General features: G+C 46.6%; 1 protein-coding gene across 5 annotated transcripts in view; it reads right to left on the bottom strand.

Annotated features, from left to right (window-relative positions):
- Tbxas1 (thromboxane A synthase 1) overlaps positions 1-15,986 on the bottom strand; it is a 212,159-nt gene that overhangs the window by 161,950 nt on the left and 34,223 nt on the right. For 2 of the 5 annotated variants that reach the window (XM_004851274.3, XM_004851275.3), the window contains exon 1: positions 6,841-7,114. The exons of 2 other annotated variants lie outside the window; for them this stretch is intronic. In XM_004851274.3, the coding sequence (XP_004851331.1) occupies positions 6,841-6,929 (89 nt within the window). In that variant the 5' untranslated portion in view covers positions 6,930-7,114. Of the gene's footprint in view, positions 1-6,840; positions 7,120-15,986 lie in introns of those variants that run through there. One more of the 5 variants, XM_087205915.1, reaches the window with a different exon arrangement.

Raw genomic sequence — 15,986 nt, 5'->3', positions numbered from 1 at the left:
TGCACAGCCCTTCTTCCCTGAGGTCCAGGACCCTTTGGCTTCGAAAAGTCACCTCAGTCTGGCTGATGACCCAAAAAGCCCAAGGGCTGGGCTGGAAATGGGGAGCAGTGAGAGCTGTGCTTGATGCTGCGTTGTGGCGCCTCGATGCCCCATCACAAGATACTTCCTGGCTCCTGGGACAGCCTGACAGCCCCAATAACTGCCACCAAGGATGATTCGGTTACCCAGGGAGGGGAGGAACCGCCATTCGTGGGCCACCTGTGCTGTATCCAACTTGTAGCCAGTGTTGACGAGGATCTGCCCGTGGGTCTCCATCAACAGACTCGGAACCCATGATGTCCTGATCTAGGTTCGGTGGTCACCAGTGACAACGGCCACATCACCCATCAAGTGCTTCTGTGGCTTTCCTGAGAGATCTGAGGATACTCACGACCTCCCAAGGAGTGTCCCTGTACCCGGCCAGACAGCTGTGCGTTCTCTTTTTCTGTGCTGTCTAACTCGGAGCCAGGTGTCTGCACTGGCCTTGCTTTTGCCTGTAACCCATACTCCCCATGTCCTGAAGAAAACAAGACATCAACCCCTGAAAACTCAGTCTAGAAAGGGATCATTTATAATGTTTTTATTCTTCTGGTTCTGTTTGTTTTGCGGTACTGGGGATTGAAACCGGCATGCACTCAGCTATACCCCATCTTTATTTTAAAATTTTGACACAGGGTCTTACTAAGTCACTAAATTGCACAGGCTGGGTTCAAACTTGAGATCCTTCTGCCTCAGTTTCTCATTATCCCTCTGTTTTTCAGCCTCCCTATTTCCATCACATCCAATGACCTCCCCCTTTTATTGTTTTGATTTATTTTGTTGAGATAGAGTCTCACTATGTAGCTCAGGCTGGCCTTGAACTCACTATGGAGCCCACACTGGCCTCGAACTCTCAGCAATTGTCCTGCCTCAGCCTCTGGAGTGGTAGGATTATAGGTGTGTGCCACCACACCTAGCTCACAAGTGTCCTTTTAAGGGAGAGCCCTAGGTGGTCTTGCCCCTCCCACCACAGCCATAGGCAGTGTCACTTTATCAAAGACGTGTGCAGGACACTGGGTTAATAAAGTAAGAAGGTTTCTTTACTTCAGATCTTCTCAGTGCCTTTGATAGGCTGTGAATCTCCAAGAAGGACCTACCTGGGACCTAATTTCCCAGACACTTGTAGGATCAGAATGTGAGAAATGAATGCCAAAGTGGTCATCGGTCTGCAAATACCCACTTTCTGAGTCTGGACACCAGTTCCTGCCACCTCTGGTTGTACCAGGGAACACAGTTGTCCCTTGGAACCTTGAGGGCATTGGCTCCTGGGCCCCCCCAAGGACACCAAAATCCAAGGATGCTCAGGTCCTTTACATAAAAAGTTTGCATATCCCTGTGAATATTGTCCTGTATATTTTAAATCATATCTCAGCTACTTATCCTACCCAACACAGTGGAAATGCTATGTAAGGAGTTGTTCCATGGTATTGTTTAGGAAATAATGACAAGGAAAAAGTCTAAGCACGCTCAATGCAGACACATGGATCACAGCCCCAAACAGAATCACCATGGGACTCGAGGCAAGCAGTGGCAGGAGGACATCCAGCAGATGTCTCACGTCACTCCTTCGGGTGGATTCAGTATAATGCTCAGCACGGGGGAAACTCTAGTTTTGCTTTTTGGAGATTTCTAGGATTTTTTTTCAAATATTTCAGTCCAAGGCTTGTTGATACCTTGGGTATGGAAACCATGCGGGTATGGAGAGCTGACTGTACCCAAATGGCTTCTCGCTCTGATGAGCTTAAGAGTTCTCATCTTGGCTCCAGTGTTCCACCTCAGTGGTTTCTTTAAATATGATCTGGGAGTAGATGTGGCTCTAGAATCGGAATCGACTTCTCCCACATGTAAATCAAGCTCTCTTCTGAGAAAAAAACTTCCAGCTACAGCGGTAGACTTTTCCATAGTCTTAAAAATCCCCAACCACACTGTTATTGTGTGCAGTACTGGGAATTGAACCCAGGAGCACTCTACCACCGAGTTTACCCCAGATCTTTTTATTATTATTTTGCGACAGAATCTTGTTAAATTTCCCAGGCAGTACTCACATTTGTGATCTTCCTGCCTCAGCCTTTCTCAATGCTAGGATTACAGACATGTACCACTGTCCCCAGTTCATATTTTAATTTAAACTAGTCCTAGGTGGAGATTGGATCACAACACTACTTCACTCTGATCCCTACTTTAATGTCAAATTGATTCCTACCTCTGGATCTTGGCACTTAAGCTTTGAGTGCAGGCTGGCATTAAAGCCCTTTCCACTTCCCAAGCACCTTAGTCAGCTTCCCAGGGCAGGGACAAAATACCCACACCTGAAACTTAAAGGAGGAGAGGTTTATATTGGCTGACAGTTTTAATCTGTGGTCCACTGGCACCAAGGCAGAAAGGATATGATGGCATGGCCTGCCACAGAAAGACTGGTCACCTGTAACCAGGGCAGGAGCAGAGGGCAAGGGAAGGAGCCAAGGACAATAACACACTCTTCCATGTCACACCCCCAGGTACCCACATCCTGCCTGTCCCCACCTCCTCACAGCACATGAAGTGATTCAATTCTTAGATGAGCACAGTGCCCCATGATCCAAACAGCTTCCAAACATCTGAGATGGTGGGGGACATTTTAGATCTAGAGCATAACACCGAGACAGCTTCTCAGCCTCTACCACATTCGTACACCTGGCTGTGTAGGCAGCAACACTGCCTTTCTCAACACCCCACCAACCAAGAAGTGCCCCATCCTTCCTGATGCCCCTGACATTCTACTCCTCTGGTAGAACTCTATACAGTCTCAAAACCCCCTTATGCAGAGCATGAAACTCCTTTCTTCTCCACCATTAGAAAGGAGCAATTTACCACCCTTTTGTGTTAAACTGTTCTTCCTTTTGCGGAGTATTCACACTAAAGAAATAGAAAAGAGGCAGAGAGACTAAAAAAAAAAAAATAACCCATAACCCCACCATTGAAAGAAACCCACTATTAATATTTGGGCTGTTTCCTAACACTCTTTCTTCAAGAATAAAGAAAAGTTTATCCTCCCAACAGGAATTCTGCTGCCAGATCTTAGGCATTGCTTGAAAGTGTAAATGTGCTAGTTCTTAAGGTCACCATAAGCAGTAGTCAACTCCTGCCACTTGCTTCTTGGAATAAGAATTTGAAACCATTTTAGACAGAAAAATTAGAGGAGGGGGTGCCTTTTTTTTTTTCCAGTGCTAAGTGTCAAACCTGGGGCCTCATGCATGCTAGGCAAGAGCTCTACCACTGAGCTATATCCCCAGCTAAAAAATGAGTTTTTGAAATGTTTTGTGTGGTGTGTTATCATTAGCCAACATGAGCTAATGCACAATCCCATCTCCAACCTCAGCGGCACAGCCCTGAGGCAACACACAGCACTGGACAACCACACATAAGTTCATTTCAATGACCATCATTGAAAACTGGCATCTAATGCAGTTTGGGGGAAATTATCAAATATACCACATCCAGTTTATAATAGTCACTTTTTAAATGAAAAGAGCTTATTTTTGTCCTTTTTCCAAATTCATGGATCCACTTAATAATTAAGAAGTAGTTATTAAACCCATACCATGGTCTCTGCTTTACAAGGTGAGTGGGGACACAAGATCAGCCCATCTATGACAACTAGAAAGGCAGACGGAAAGCTTTCAGGCAAGGGGTGAATAGGGGCAGGAGGATTAGGATTTTTAAGGAAGTGGAAGGCTAACAGAAGACCAGAGGGAGAAAGCAAGGGAGAGATCAGGGGCTGAAAGGAGCCTTCAGCTCCTTCATTAGGGGCCAACTAATGCCAGAAATTGTGAGCCAACCGGATGAGAGATCTGATAACAGCAGCAGGGAGAGGAGACTTTTAAGTGCCTTTGGGAAACAGGAAATGCTTCCCTGAAGAAAAGCCCTGGGCTCAGCATCGAGGGAAAGGGCAGAGGAAGAGGTTTCTAAGCAAGGAAACTGGCTCCGTGAATCAATGCAATCCCACAGCACTGTGCGAAGTTCCATTTGACCATTGCAATGGACATGAGTGACAGAGAGGATACAGAGCCACTGTGGGAGCTGGGCCACTGCTGGAAGGCCTGGGTCTGGGCCGATGAATGTGGACTTCTTAACCATATTCCATCACCCAAATGCTAGTTGGGCCTCTGAGCCCTGGACTTGGAGTTTCCAGGACTGTAATGAGAGAGGAGATCTGGTCCCTTCCTTAAAGAGACAACAGGCTGAGGGATCAGATGCAAACTTGAAGTCCCGATGACTCTACCTGCACAGTGTTTAGGATCCCCATGCCAACCTCAACTGGCCCCAGGCAGATATAACTCTTGAAGGAAGGGCTTGTGTGTTTGGACTTTCAGAATCCTCCCTACACAATTTCTCCCAGATATAAGGTACAAGGTGGCTATGAGCCTCTCCACCTCCAGGTTCCTTGGCTGGGAAGCCTCTAGCTGGAGCCAAAGCCCATCACCTCTTCCACGCTTAGGAGAAACAGCCCCAGGGAGGCCTGGCCACATTCAAGCTGGGAGCTACTGCTTAGCTGCTCCCTGGAGTCTGGTCTGGAACATGAGTGTGGGGAGCCAAGGACGGCAACATTTGCACTAGATATAGGGAGGGACCCAAGGACACCAAGTCACAGTACCGGCCGTGGCCATGGCCACGCTCTCCTGCAGGCCCTCCCCCTTCTCATGAGCCTCTCCAGACACCGAGCTCCTCCCAGAGGTTCTGGGTCTCCCCCTGCCTGGGCATCTGACCCTGATCTCCTGTTCCCTGACCTTGTGCCAGGGCCTCCTGCCGTGCCAGGCACACATTAACAGGTCAATAAATATCTCTGTGATAACAAATGGCGTTGGCACTCACTTCCTATTCACCACCTGTGCTTCGTGCCTCTCTCTTAATCTCTGTGTCTTTGAACCTGGTTATGAACATGGCCCCAGGAACAGATTACACACGCACAGCTGCCTCGCTGAAGGGGTGCTGTCTCTGAGTCTCTGCTGCAAGCTGATTGTAAACACCCAGTGACTGCAGCTTATCAGTCAGGACTCGGGCCCCTTTCCATAATCGGAACAGTGTTAACGTGTGCAATTCACTCATTCACTCATCAAACATTTATTGAGGCCATTCTGCATGTCAGGCATGGAGCTGGGAGTTTAGAATACAGAAATGAAAAGGATTCAATAAAAATGGAAGCAAAATTATAGGAAAGTGTACAATGCAAACAGTGATGCTGTGATATCCCAGAGGGCTCAGATGGAACATGCTTTGAAAACCATGATCAGAGGCTAAGCTATTGATGAGAAAGTAACATGAAAAAGCATATTAGTAAGAAATTAAAAATAAACCTATAAACCTAAACTACTAAAGATTTCTTCCTTCCTCTCTTCCTTCTTTCCTTCCTTCTTTTCTTCCCTTTGTGCTGGGGATGGAACCCAGGGCCTCATACATGCTAAGCACACATTCTACCACTGAGCTACACTCCAATCTCAATACCTATTTTCCTCTACTTTGGGTTACATAGGTGACAGTTAAAGGCAATGGCTGACATCTATTATGTACCCACTGCATGTCAGGCGCTATGCTTTGGGCTTCACTGAGCATAGAAAGAGGTTGAGATAGATTATTGAGGGGTTGAGGGCAAGGGGCTACCATTCGCTCTTGGTTTTGCATGTGGTTGGTTTCAGTGCCAGATAAGCTACACTGAGATAGAAAAGTTCAAAAGATAATTAAACCAGTTAAAAAAGCAAAACAGCACTGGGACTGAAGCCGGGTTTCAGAGCCAATTTCCAAGAAGTAATTTCATCATCATAGAACATCAAACGTGAATTCCACTTTCAGCTATGCAAATTCCAAAAGAATAATACTGCACATTTGCATAATGCTTGATGCTTTTCAAAGTGCTTTCCCAGTTATTAATCTACAGGAGGCTTTATTACCACTAGAAACATAAATTGAAATTCTATTCCAACTCCATTATTTTTTCCACTTTCCTCTCAAAAACCAGAGCCACCTAAATCCAGGTGCTTTTGATTGAGTGGGAAACTGCTCAGTGCAAGGAACAGGGTGGCTATGCACAAACACACACATTGTGAGGTCTTCGAACTACAGATATCACAGAGCCAGGTTTAAGAAAATCTGCTGTCGAATTAACAAAACCACAGGAAAGCAACTTGTAGTTTAAGTTTGAGATTCTTTCAGGATCTCAAACTTCATGTAAGCTTCACACTACGCTTGCTGGAATCTGTTCCCTTCTATCAGATATTAGGAAATTAGTTCAACCACTTTGTCCTTAAACCCACAGAAATCCCTGTCAATGCCTTCCCATGAATTGGCCCACATTTGCCAAGCGGCTTCCACATCTTTTCTGTTTTTAATGTAATATGAACCAAGAGATTGAATGTGCTGTAAATCCAACGTCGAGAAAAGATCTTAGAAAAATGAGGTGAGAAGATATGACGAGGTATGAGGAAATACTTCTACCCAAACCTAATGCCTTTCCAATTTTCTTCTTTTTCCATCTCTTTCAAACTTAATTATGTGTAGCATTCTCAGTCACTGAATCACCAGCGTTTCCTGACACTTCAATCTCATGCATTTTAGCAAAAGATTAACCTGACTGTTTGCTTTTAATTCTGAAGCTGTGTTAATACTCAACTCCCTCTAGATTAGAAAAGAAAAAAAAAACTCACTCCCACACACCCACCCTGGCACCAGGAAGGTTCCAGGGCTGACATGACTGCCCATGTCACAATCCTTGAGGCTGGCTCCACTTACCATTTCAGCAGGGCCACGAGAACCACAGACAAGGCCACCGTCACTGTGAGACCATTCACTTCCAGTTTGAGAAACCCCAAAACTTCCATGGTTCCTCTGAGACCCTAGAGGTATTGTCCCCCAAACAAAAGAGGGTGGCTGATGTCCCTGCCCTTACTGGAGCCCCGATCTGCAGGTGGAGGGGTAAGAAATAGGCAGCCAAGAGCACATAACCTCAAGTGGGTCCCCAAAATGTGCTCTTTCTCAGAGTGTGTCTTTATAAAGAGGAAGGAAGAGGAGGGGAAAACAAAGGGTTTCAGGGCAAGGCAATGAATCAGCAACTTTATCTTCTTGATGACTGTGCTGTCAATAAACATTTATGTTAACTTCCCTGGAAATAACAGCAGACAGACAGGCCCCATATTGGCTAAGAAACAGAAAGGCTGCAATCATAGACAGCTATGCTAATGAGTAGCTCTCAAAGAAAGAGCCTCCTCCAAAATATACATGTATATACTTTCAAAAATTTATAACTAAGCTATGGATGAGGAGATTCTTAATGTCCCAGTAAAATTTGGGGCTGGACATCAGCCTGCTGGAAAATACTGTCTGCTCTGAGGCCAGCCTCCCCATAAAGTCCCTAATTCCTAGGTATAATGACCCTCATGGCCTGGAGGTGTCCTTGGTGTCTAGCTGTAAGAGCAGCCACAGATGTGGTCTCTGGTTGATGCTGTCATAGTGAGTAGGAGGGTTTCTTCAGTGTCCTTTGTTTGAGCTCTGAGCTCTGACTAAAGCAGACTGGATCATTTTTTCCTTATTATTCAGCGCATTGCACCTTGAGTAACAGGAAGGGTGGATCCGAAAGGGGATCGTTCATACGACATTCATTCACTCATTCAACATGTAAGAAGGCCAGGATCTGTGCTGTGTTTACAAACAGTGTTGGTCCTAGATCCTGGAGAATTTTCTTTGGAGAGAGATGGACAATAAACAGGGAGACAAAGCAGTAATTGCAAGCAGAGAAAAGCACTGTGCTGGTCACGCAGACAGGCTGTGATGTCACTAAGAGGGTGTGGCACTGGAAGGCTGTCTGAAAGGACAGCTCTCAGCTGAGACTTCTCAGGGAGTAGCTCATCCTGTACGGAGCCATTAGCAAAAACCTCGGGAAGAAAAGGAGGCAGAGGTGAAGGCTCTGGCTCAGGAAAGAACTTCACATGTTGTAGCACTGCAAAGGGACTGGTACCTGCCATCCTCGAGCTCGGTGGCTACTCTGTAAGGTAGAGGAGGCAGGGGTAGGCTGATGGAGGCTGGCATTCTTGATCTGTAGTTTTCAAGGCTGATTATTTTCTGGCTAGGTCTTAGTTTTGGGGAAATTCATGGTTGTTGTTTTATGAGCTTTCATGTGTACCAATTCATTTAATCTTCATGAACAAATCTAAGAGGGAAAGCTCGTGGATTAGCACCATTTTACAGAAGAAGAAATTGAGGCAGGGTGGTGTGACACTGAAGTCCATACTCTTCATCAAAAGATTGTATTCAACCAAGAGAGACTACGTAAAGGTGCAAATTTCCAACGATGAATGTCATTATATTGTATACCTAAAATGTACCAATGATTAGAATGAATAATCGATAATGCAAAATAGGAAGAAAAGGTCCAAAGGGGTAGGGGTAGTGGGAGGGGGCAGGGGAAAGGAAAAATGCTGAGAAATGGAAAAATGGAAATAAAGTCTTTGTAAATAGGGAAGGGTGGAGGGGATGAAGGGAGGCTAGGAATGGGGAAAAAATAAGAACCAAGATGCATTATGTAAAGGTACAATTCCCAATGAGAAATGTAATTGTGTTGTATACCTACAATGTACCAATAAAAGAATTTAATAAAGTGAAAAAAAAAGATTGTATTCAAGTCTGGAAGTCATCAACATGAATGCTGCATAGAAATACAGAAGACTAGATGAGCTACATCTCTAAATAAGACAGCAACCTACACAGGAACCAAGTAGCTTCCTTGCTTTCAAACTGCTCTGGCTCTGTCCCCAACTGCAGGACCCTATCTGGACCCAGGTGTCCCCAGCTACAGCCCAGCCCTTGCGGATTTCCCCGCCCCTCTGTCCCACCAGATCAGCACAGTACTTCGGTCTTAATGGAGCTGTGTTCTTTCTCAAAGAACAGGGCTCCGTCTCCACCTCTGCAGGGCTTGATGCTCTCAGCCTTCAGCCCAAGAAACCACTGTGAGGGTGACAGCAAGTGCATCGAGCTCATCACGGCCATGGGTTCAGAGAGGGGGCAGTGACCTTGGCTGTGACTTAATTCAGTGCAAATATCCAACAGGTGCTCAGAAGAAAACGTATTTTAAAGATTCCAAGGTGAAATAAATGTGAGAAAGGCTGCTGTGAACATCAGTTTGCAGTTTATTTCCTGTACAACTTCTCAGAGACCTGAACCTGCTGATATGTGCTGGGGACATCCCAAAGTAGGACATGAGCACAGCATTCCCCAAGTGCCTTTGGCCACAGAGTCCTTTTTCAGGCATGCTTACTGACACACCCTGGAACGTGCTTTGAGAAATGTAGACCAAGGCAAACTATTTACAGAGGAGGAAACAGAAACCCAGAAAGAGAAAGTGACTGGTATGAGATCCATCATGTCTAATGCTGGAAGCCGGGTCTCTGTTACACTTCTTCAGCTCTACATCTAGATGGTCCCCTGCATTGCCCTGTGGGCTTGGCACCACCACCCTGTTAGATAGATGCCTTAAAATGCTGGTGGTCCTGCCAGAGATCCCTGACTTTGAGGGCTGCTCACTTCCCTGGGGCACTGAGTTCATGGGGTCCTTCCTCTCACATCCCTGGAGCCCTTCCTAGCTGTTGGGAGATTTGTAGAATCATAAATGCATTGGAGAGATGACCATGCCCTTTCTGTGCCACCTGCAGAGCAGAGATAATACTCTGAGACCTGTGGGCAGCACCTTAGCCAGGATGAAAGGGAAGGGTCAGAAATGAGCAATTGGAAGAATTTTCACTGGGAGAGTGACATGATTAACAACGTATTACTATTTTGCCATCCATGACACAATGCAGGGACACTGTGGCTGGGGTTTTTCCAGGATGAAGGGCAGACTGTTGCCATGATACCATAGTTAAATGTTTGGCCTTTAACTATGTTCTGGATATTTTTCTTTTAATAATACGTCTACTAAAAATAATCAACTCTACAGAGCTGAATAGTAAATATCCAACATCCCAACTCCCACAGACAGACGGTTAACACAGTAGCGTACATCTCCTCATATCTTTTTCCATGGGTATATAAGCATGTGTAGATTTTTAGTATTTATGGAAGCAAGATCATATCTGGGCCATTCTGCAACTCGCCTCTTTTACTTCCTATGTCATGAGTACCTTGCCATGCCTGTACCTAGGTTCCATGCCTAGATGGTATGCCTGCTACTCCTGATTCCACTCTATGGAATCCTCTTAGCCCATCCTCTACTGATGAGCACTCAACTTGCTTCCATGTTTTCCAACTTTAGAGAGTTCTTAGAAATGAAACAGCTGGGCCCAAAGGTTGGTGTTTCAATGATCCTAGGAGGCACTGCCCTGTAGCCAGGCGATGTGACTTCCCACCCTGAGCTCACTTGGTAGGCACCCCACAGAACTTCTCTCTCTGTCACCACACACCCCAAGCCTATCTTTTTCTCCTCCTACCTCCAGGCAGACATCTCCCCAGAGTTGAGTCAACTGTTTTGACTTAAGGCTTTGTTTCTTTTTAAAGCTTTCACTCCATAAATTCTGTGGTATTTCCTCCATATTCCTGTGTTTAAAAACTGCCTGTGCAGATGTCTAGATGGGACCTTGCTCTCGGTGGAAGATTTCCAGCTGCTCGGCAGTGAGGCTCTGGCTACAAGCGGTGTTGCTAGGCACATTTGCATCGCCACACAGGACCCTGAACAAAGGGACAACAATGCATCCTCAGCACTGCAGGAGGACAAGGACTTTTGACATTTCCACCACAGAACACCCCTGGGAGGAGGTGAGCACAGTTTTCATTCCAGGGATCCAAGTGTCTTCAAACTGGATGTCCCATGATTGTCTGAAATCAGAAATTCAATACATTCCAGAGGCCAGGCTCAAGCCCCAATATTCTGGCTTTAAACTCATGTCTTTTCCACTAAATCTAAAGTTAAATCTTGGTTGAGTGTATTCATAGTTCATGGAGCTAGTCTGCGGTTGTGATGAGGTTTGTTATCACGCTAGCCTCCCTCAGGCAGGGCAGTATGGGGACAGAAGGTCAGTGTGTGCCTGTGGTCTCCCCCACCCCCTTGCAAAAGATTCTAGGGCTCTTGGAGGACTGAAAACCTCAGCTATCCCAGTTTGGTCCAATCTCCTCAATGTTGTCCAGTATCTAAAGGATCCTTGTCCCTATTTTAAAGAATGTAAGATCAGGTTACAAGGACTTACCTTTTCTTTCATCAGTCAACAAACACTGACTAATACAGTAGGCACTGGGTGCTAGGATTAGAATCCAACCTGTAAGACCCAGGTCTTGCCAACAAGGGGCTCATCTTCCAAAATAAGGAAGTAGATTGGGAACAACTAGGTCCCATGGATGTCATAAGCTATGTGAAAAGCAGGACAGGAGGTTGGTAAAAGGGTTGAAACAAAGGATGCTAGAGCTTAGACACAGCACAGCACAGCAAAGTCTTGCTCACAGGCATGGGAAGCTGGGGTGAATGAGGAGGACAGTGAGAGACCCTCCAGTCACTTTGTGCAAGGCATTGTGGTTCAGACTGGGAGTTTACACTCTATTCAAGGCCCAGAGGGAAGCTGCAGCAAGAGATAAGACTGGGCAGCAATGTGATCAGGTTTGCTTTTAGAAATAGCCCTCAGGAAGCAGACTGGATGGTTTATAACTGAGACGATGAGACCAGGCAGGCATCTAGGAAGGAGAAAATGGCTGAATACAGCAGTGGACATGGAAATGAGCAGGGGAGGGCTGGCTTTTAGGGTCACTGGGAAGGCAGAGTCAATAACATTCTGTCATTGATGGAGCCTGGGGGTGAAAAGGGGAAGTCAGGGTTAACCTGAACTTCAGGTTTCATGGATTGAGCCCAATGTGTTGCCCTACAAGGACTCAGGAAAAGGAATGTGGAGGGGAAGGACTGTGGCTTCAGCATTCGCATGCTGAGCGCAAGGCCCCTGTTGGCCATATAGGGAAAGATGGTCAGGATCTACCAGATCTATAGAGGTCAGGAAGAAAAATCTGAAAGAGAGGAGTAGTTTTTGTCTTGAGAACCATTTGCATGTGGATGTATCAAAGCTATGAGATAACACTGGTCACAGAGAACAGTCAGAATGCTGGGAAATGGGCCATGGAAAGAACGCTCAGGAGCTCAGGAGTATGGGGGAGGATCAGAGGGGATCCCAGAGAAAGGTGGGGGAAGACAGCTAGAGAACTGGCAGAGGGGCCCACTTCAGTGCTTAAGGATGGAGCTTTGTGTTTCCAAGTGGCCCAGGTTCAAATCCTGCTGTTCTTCCAGCTTTCTAGCTCAGTTTAAGCTAGCTTAGTTAAGTTGTCTTAGAAAACAACTTAACCTTGCCAAACCTGTTGTTCACATTGCTAAGGGTTGTGGGGAAAATGAGACATCAGGTGCAGGCTGCTTGGCAGAGCTCTGACACGCAGTAGGTGCTTGCTACATGCACTCTGGGAGCATTTTCCCCAAAGCTACCAGAGGACAGGGCATTGAATGTTCCAGAAGGGCCAAGTGAGGGGCTACTGATGCATCTTTGGCTGTAGCGATCCAGTCATGATGGCCACCCCCACACTGGCCTTGGACTGCTCCATGTAGAGAGACTAAACTAGAGAAAAGGAGGCTTAGAAAAGGCTAATCAACCATGGCCCCACCTTTGGGTGCCATGGCTGAGAGGCAGGAGGAGATACAGGCTTGGGCTGCTAGAGGAATAGAATTTCCAGGTGCCGCCATCTGAAGCGAGAGCATCCCCTGCATTTGGAAACTTGAGAGAAACAGCAGCCATGTGCGTGCCTTCCCCTGCCTGTGATAAGGGCAGAGTTCTCTCTTTACTTCAGGGTTGCTATGGAGATGTAGATGGGTGCATAAACAGCTTTAAGGTCTATGTCAGATCTTGATTTTGTATTGGTTGTGAGGCAGAAACCATATTTTATGCATCACTGTACAACCACACTGCCTGTCCCATTGTGATCACTTCCATTCACTTAGCTCTCATTAACATCTTCAGGCTGAGCACTTCCTGATTCATTCTCTCCAGCCCGGTTCCCACTCCTAAGTCCCAGACCAATATCTTCAGCTGCCTACCAGGCTTCCTCTGACAATCATCCCATACTTGACATCCCTGAAACCAGATTCATCATTGCACCCCCCTACCCCCATTAATCTTTTCCCCCCTTCTCCATCTCGTAAATTCTACCTCCTTTCACTCCACCCCAAGCTAGAGACTCGGCCTCATCCTTGACCCTTCCTTCTCTTTCAGTTCCACCCACATTGCAGTCTCCTCACCCTGTTGGTTCCACCTACTATCTGGTTCTGACCACTGCTCCCTTTGCAAAGTCATCGCACTTCATCCCATTGGTTTGGCCAAAGCACTGGTGTCAACTCAATGTTAGATCCTCTTCCAGGTGCTGGATACACTGTTGCAGCAAACAAGCCAGGTGTCTGATCTCATAGCACTTGTGTCTGGAGACACAAGTCTCCACTAATCCACTACCCAGTCTAAATTCCACGTTCTCTTGCTAGATAGCAGTTAGCCTCTTAGGCTGTCATTCATTCCTTCATTCAACAATCATCCACTGAGTTTTTTGTAAGAGCTGGGACGGTGCTGGGTACACTTGAAAACTGTAGACAAGGACTGGCATGGCTGGAGCATGTAAGACAATGCAGGACTGGCTGATGCAAGAGACAGAAGTGGGGTCAGAACATCTAAGAGCCAATGGGCCATGTGAAAAATGTATGACTTCCTTCCAAAGGGAAGAAGGGAGTAGCATGATGCTATTTAGGCTACCTGTATACCATCTGGTTTCATTATTAAAGTCAATATGGAGTTCATCAGATGATAATCTAACATCTGCACATCAACATCACTCATTGCCTCTGTCACACGGCAGGGGATCCAAAGTGACACTATCTTTCAGATCCCGACTGTATGTGTCACCATAAGGCAAGAGACAATGTTAACTGCAACTGCTCTTGATGTCACTAATCAGACATGGCCTATCCCATCTCCTTCACATTTCAGCCTATCAATTTCTATCACCCATGATTTCAGCTTGTCGAATGTTGACACTTTCTAAATTGTTATCGAATCTCTCGTGGCACTCCTCATGGTTGAATGTGGCCTCATGTGGACGATGAGACGTGGTTCTGCATGTGAACCTGCAGAGCCAGCAGATGGTCTGACTGCCTGGAGGCAAATTTGGGAAGTTTCATCAAGCTACTGCCTGGGACAATCATTTTTCACCTCCTCGTCACTGCAGTGGGCTATGCACCCAGGAGACCAACACAGACTGCATGCCCAGAAAGCAGAATTCAGAATCCACAGCACCTGACAGTGAGGACACTAGTGGTATTCTGCAGGTTGTCATCACCTGGACAACCTACCACAGGGTAAACAAGACACCGTGACACAAGTACGGGGCCAAGAATGAGAAATCATAATGCAGAAGATGGGGTGTCCGTCAGAAGTTTTTACAGCAGCTGCCTCCAAAGAAGGGCATCCCTGGGTATCAAGACCCCATCTCCACCCAAGACTGGCCATGCAGGAATAAGGACTGGGTCTGTGGAGAAGAAGAACCAGTGTCACAACATGGAGCTCCCAATCTCAAGGGCTTGATGCCACAGAAATGTATTTCTCACTCACACCACAGTCCGAACACAAGGGTTCAGTGGGTATTATAATTTATATCCCCAGAAAGCCTTATGTGATCACAGGGGGTGTTTGAGGGAGATGATTGGGTTATGGAGGTTTATAGCTGACTTACTGTTAAGAGGTAGAGTCTGGTGGGAAGAGCTCCATTGGGTCACTGTGGACGGCTCACTGTGGGTCTGACTTGGAAGAGCTTATCTCCCTCCCCGGCTCCTTGCCTGACTCTCTGTTTCCTTTTCACTGTGCCATGAGCAGCTCTCCTCTGACTTCCCCTTCTGCCATGCTGTCCTGCCTTGGAGCCAGCCGACTATGGACTAAAACCTCTGCAAACTGTGAGCCAAAATAAACCTATCCTCCTTTAAGTTGCAGTTTTTAGGTATTTTGTCCCAGCAGCACCTTCCACAGGGTGATTCAGGGATTCAGGTTACTTCTATCCTGTGATCTCACCATGTACTAAAATCTCCGGTGCCCCTGCTGGACCATCCACAGTCAGCTTGTATGTGGGAAAAGAGACAAGGATGAGGTGAGAAAGAGTTTTGACACACAGTCCAGGAAGTGGTAGAAATAGCCTATCCCTCTGCCTTGGTTTGGATTCAGACTCGTGGCTACACCTAACTGCAGAGGAGGCTGGGAAATGGAGTCAGCCCAGGAGGAAGAGGAAACATGTTGGGTGAACAGATCCCATTCCAGGTCAGGGTCACAGGTAGGGGTCCATCCTGGACACATTCCCAACAAAACGACCCCTGCCCAGGACACGAGCCACCAGAGCAGGGTGGAAGGTGGCAGCTGAGGCGTCTCCCAAAGCCAAAGCCCCAGAGACAGTTCCAGGGTCAGGGAGGAAGAGGGGCCAGCCTGTCCCACTACTCTAGTTAGAAATGGGGAAGTTATGTGAGCCACCTTCCTTCTCTCTGTTCAACCCTAAACACAGCACCACCTTAAGGATTATCAATTACTGACACCAGCGAGAGAGACAGTGGGAGGCACCTAGGGTCATGGTATCTGACCTGTTAAATACTTGAACCCTGAGTTATGAAGTTCCTTTTTCTTCCTTTGCCCTCAAGTCCCTTTTTTTTCCCCCACTTTGCCCTTCTGCCTGTTTCTGCTGCTGCCGTCCTGTGATCTTTAACGAATGTGGCTATTGACACATACTTCAAGAAGTACGCTTGGCAATTTTTTGCTCATTTTACACAAGAAGTTGGACTATTTTTGGCCCACTCAACGGTTATGCCACCTCAGGCCAGTCTTTCTCCCTGTCTCTCAGGAGGCCTC

The sequence above is a fragment of the Heterocephalus glaber genome, unplaced genomic scaffold (assembly GCF_053883595.1).
Source record: "Heterocephalus glaber isolate CG9 unplaced genomic scaffold, H.glaber_assembly_v1.0 deba00000621, whole genome shotgun sequence".
Lineage (NCBI taxonomy): Eukaryota > Metazoa > Chordata > Mammalia > Rodentia > Bathyergidae > Heterocephalus > Heterocephalus glaber.
The sequence above is the reverse complement of the archived record's forward strand: the minus strand, read 5'-3'. Positions and strand labels throughout refer to the sequence as shown.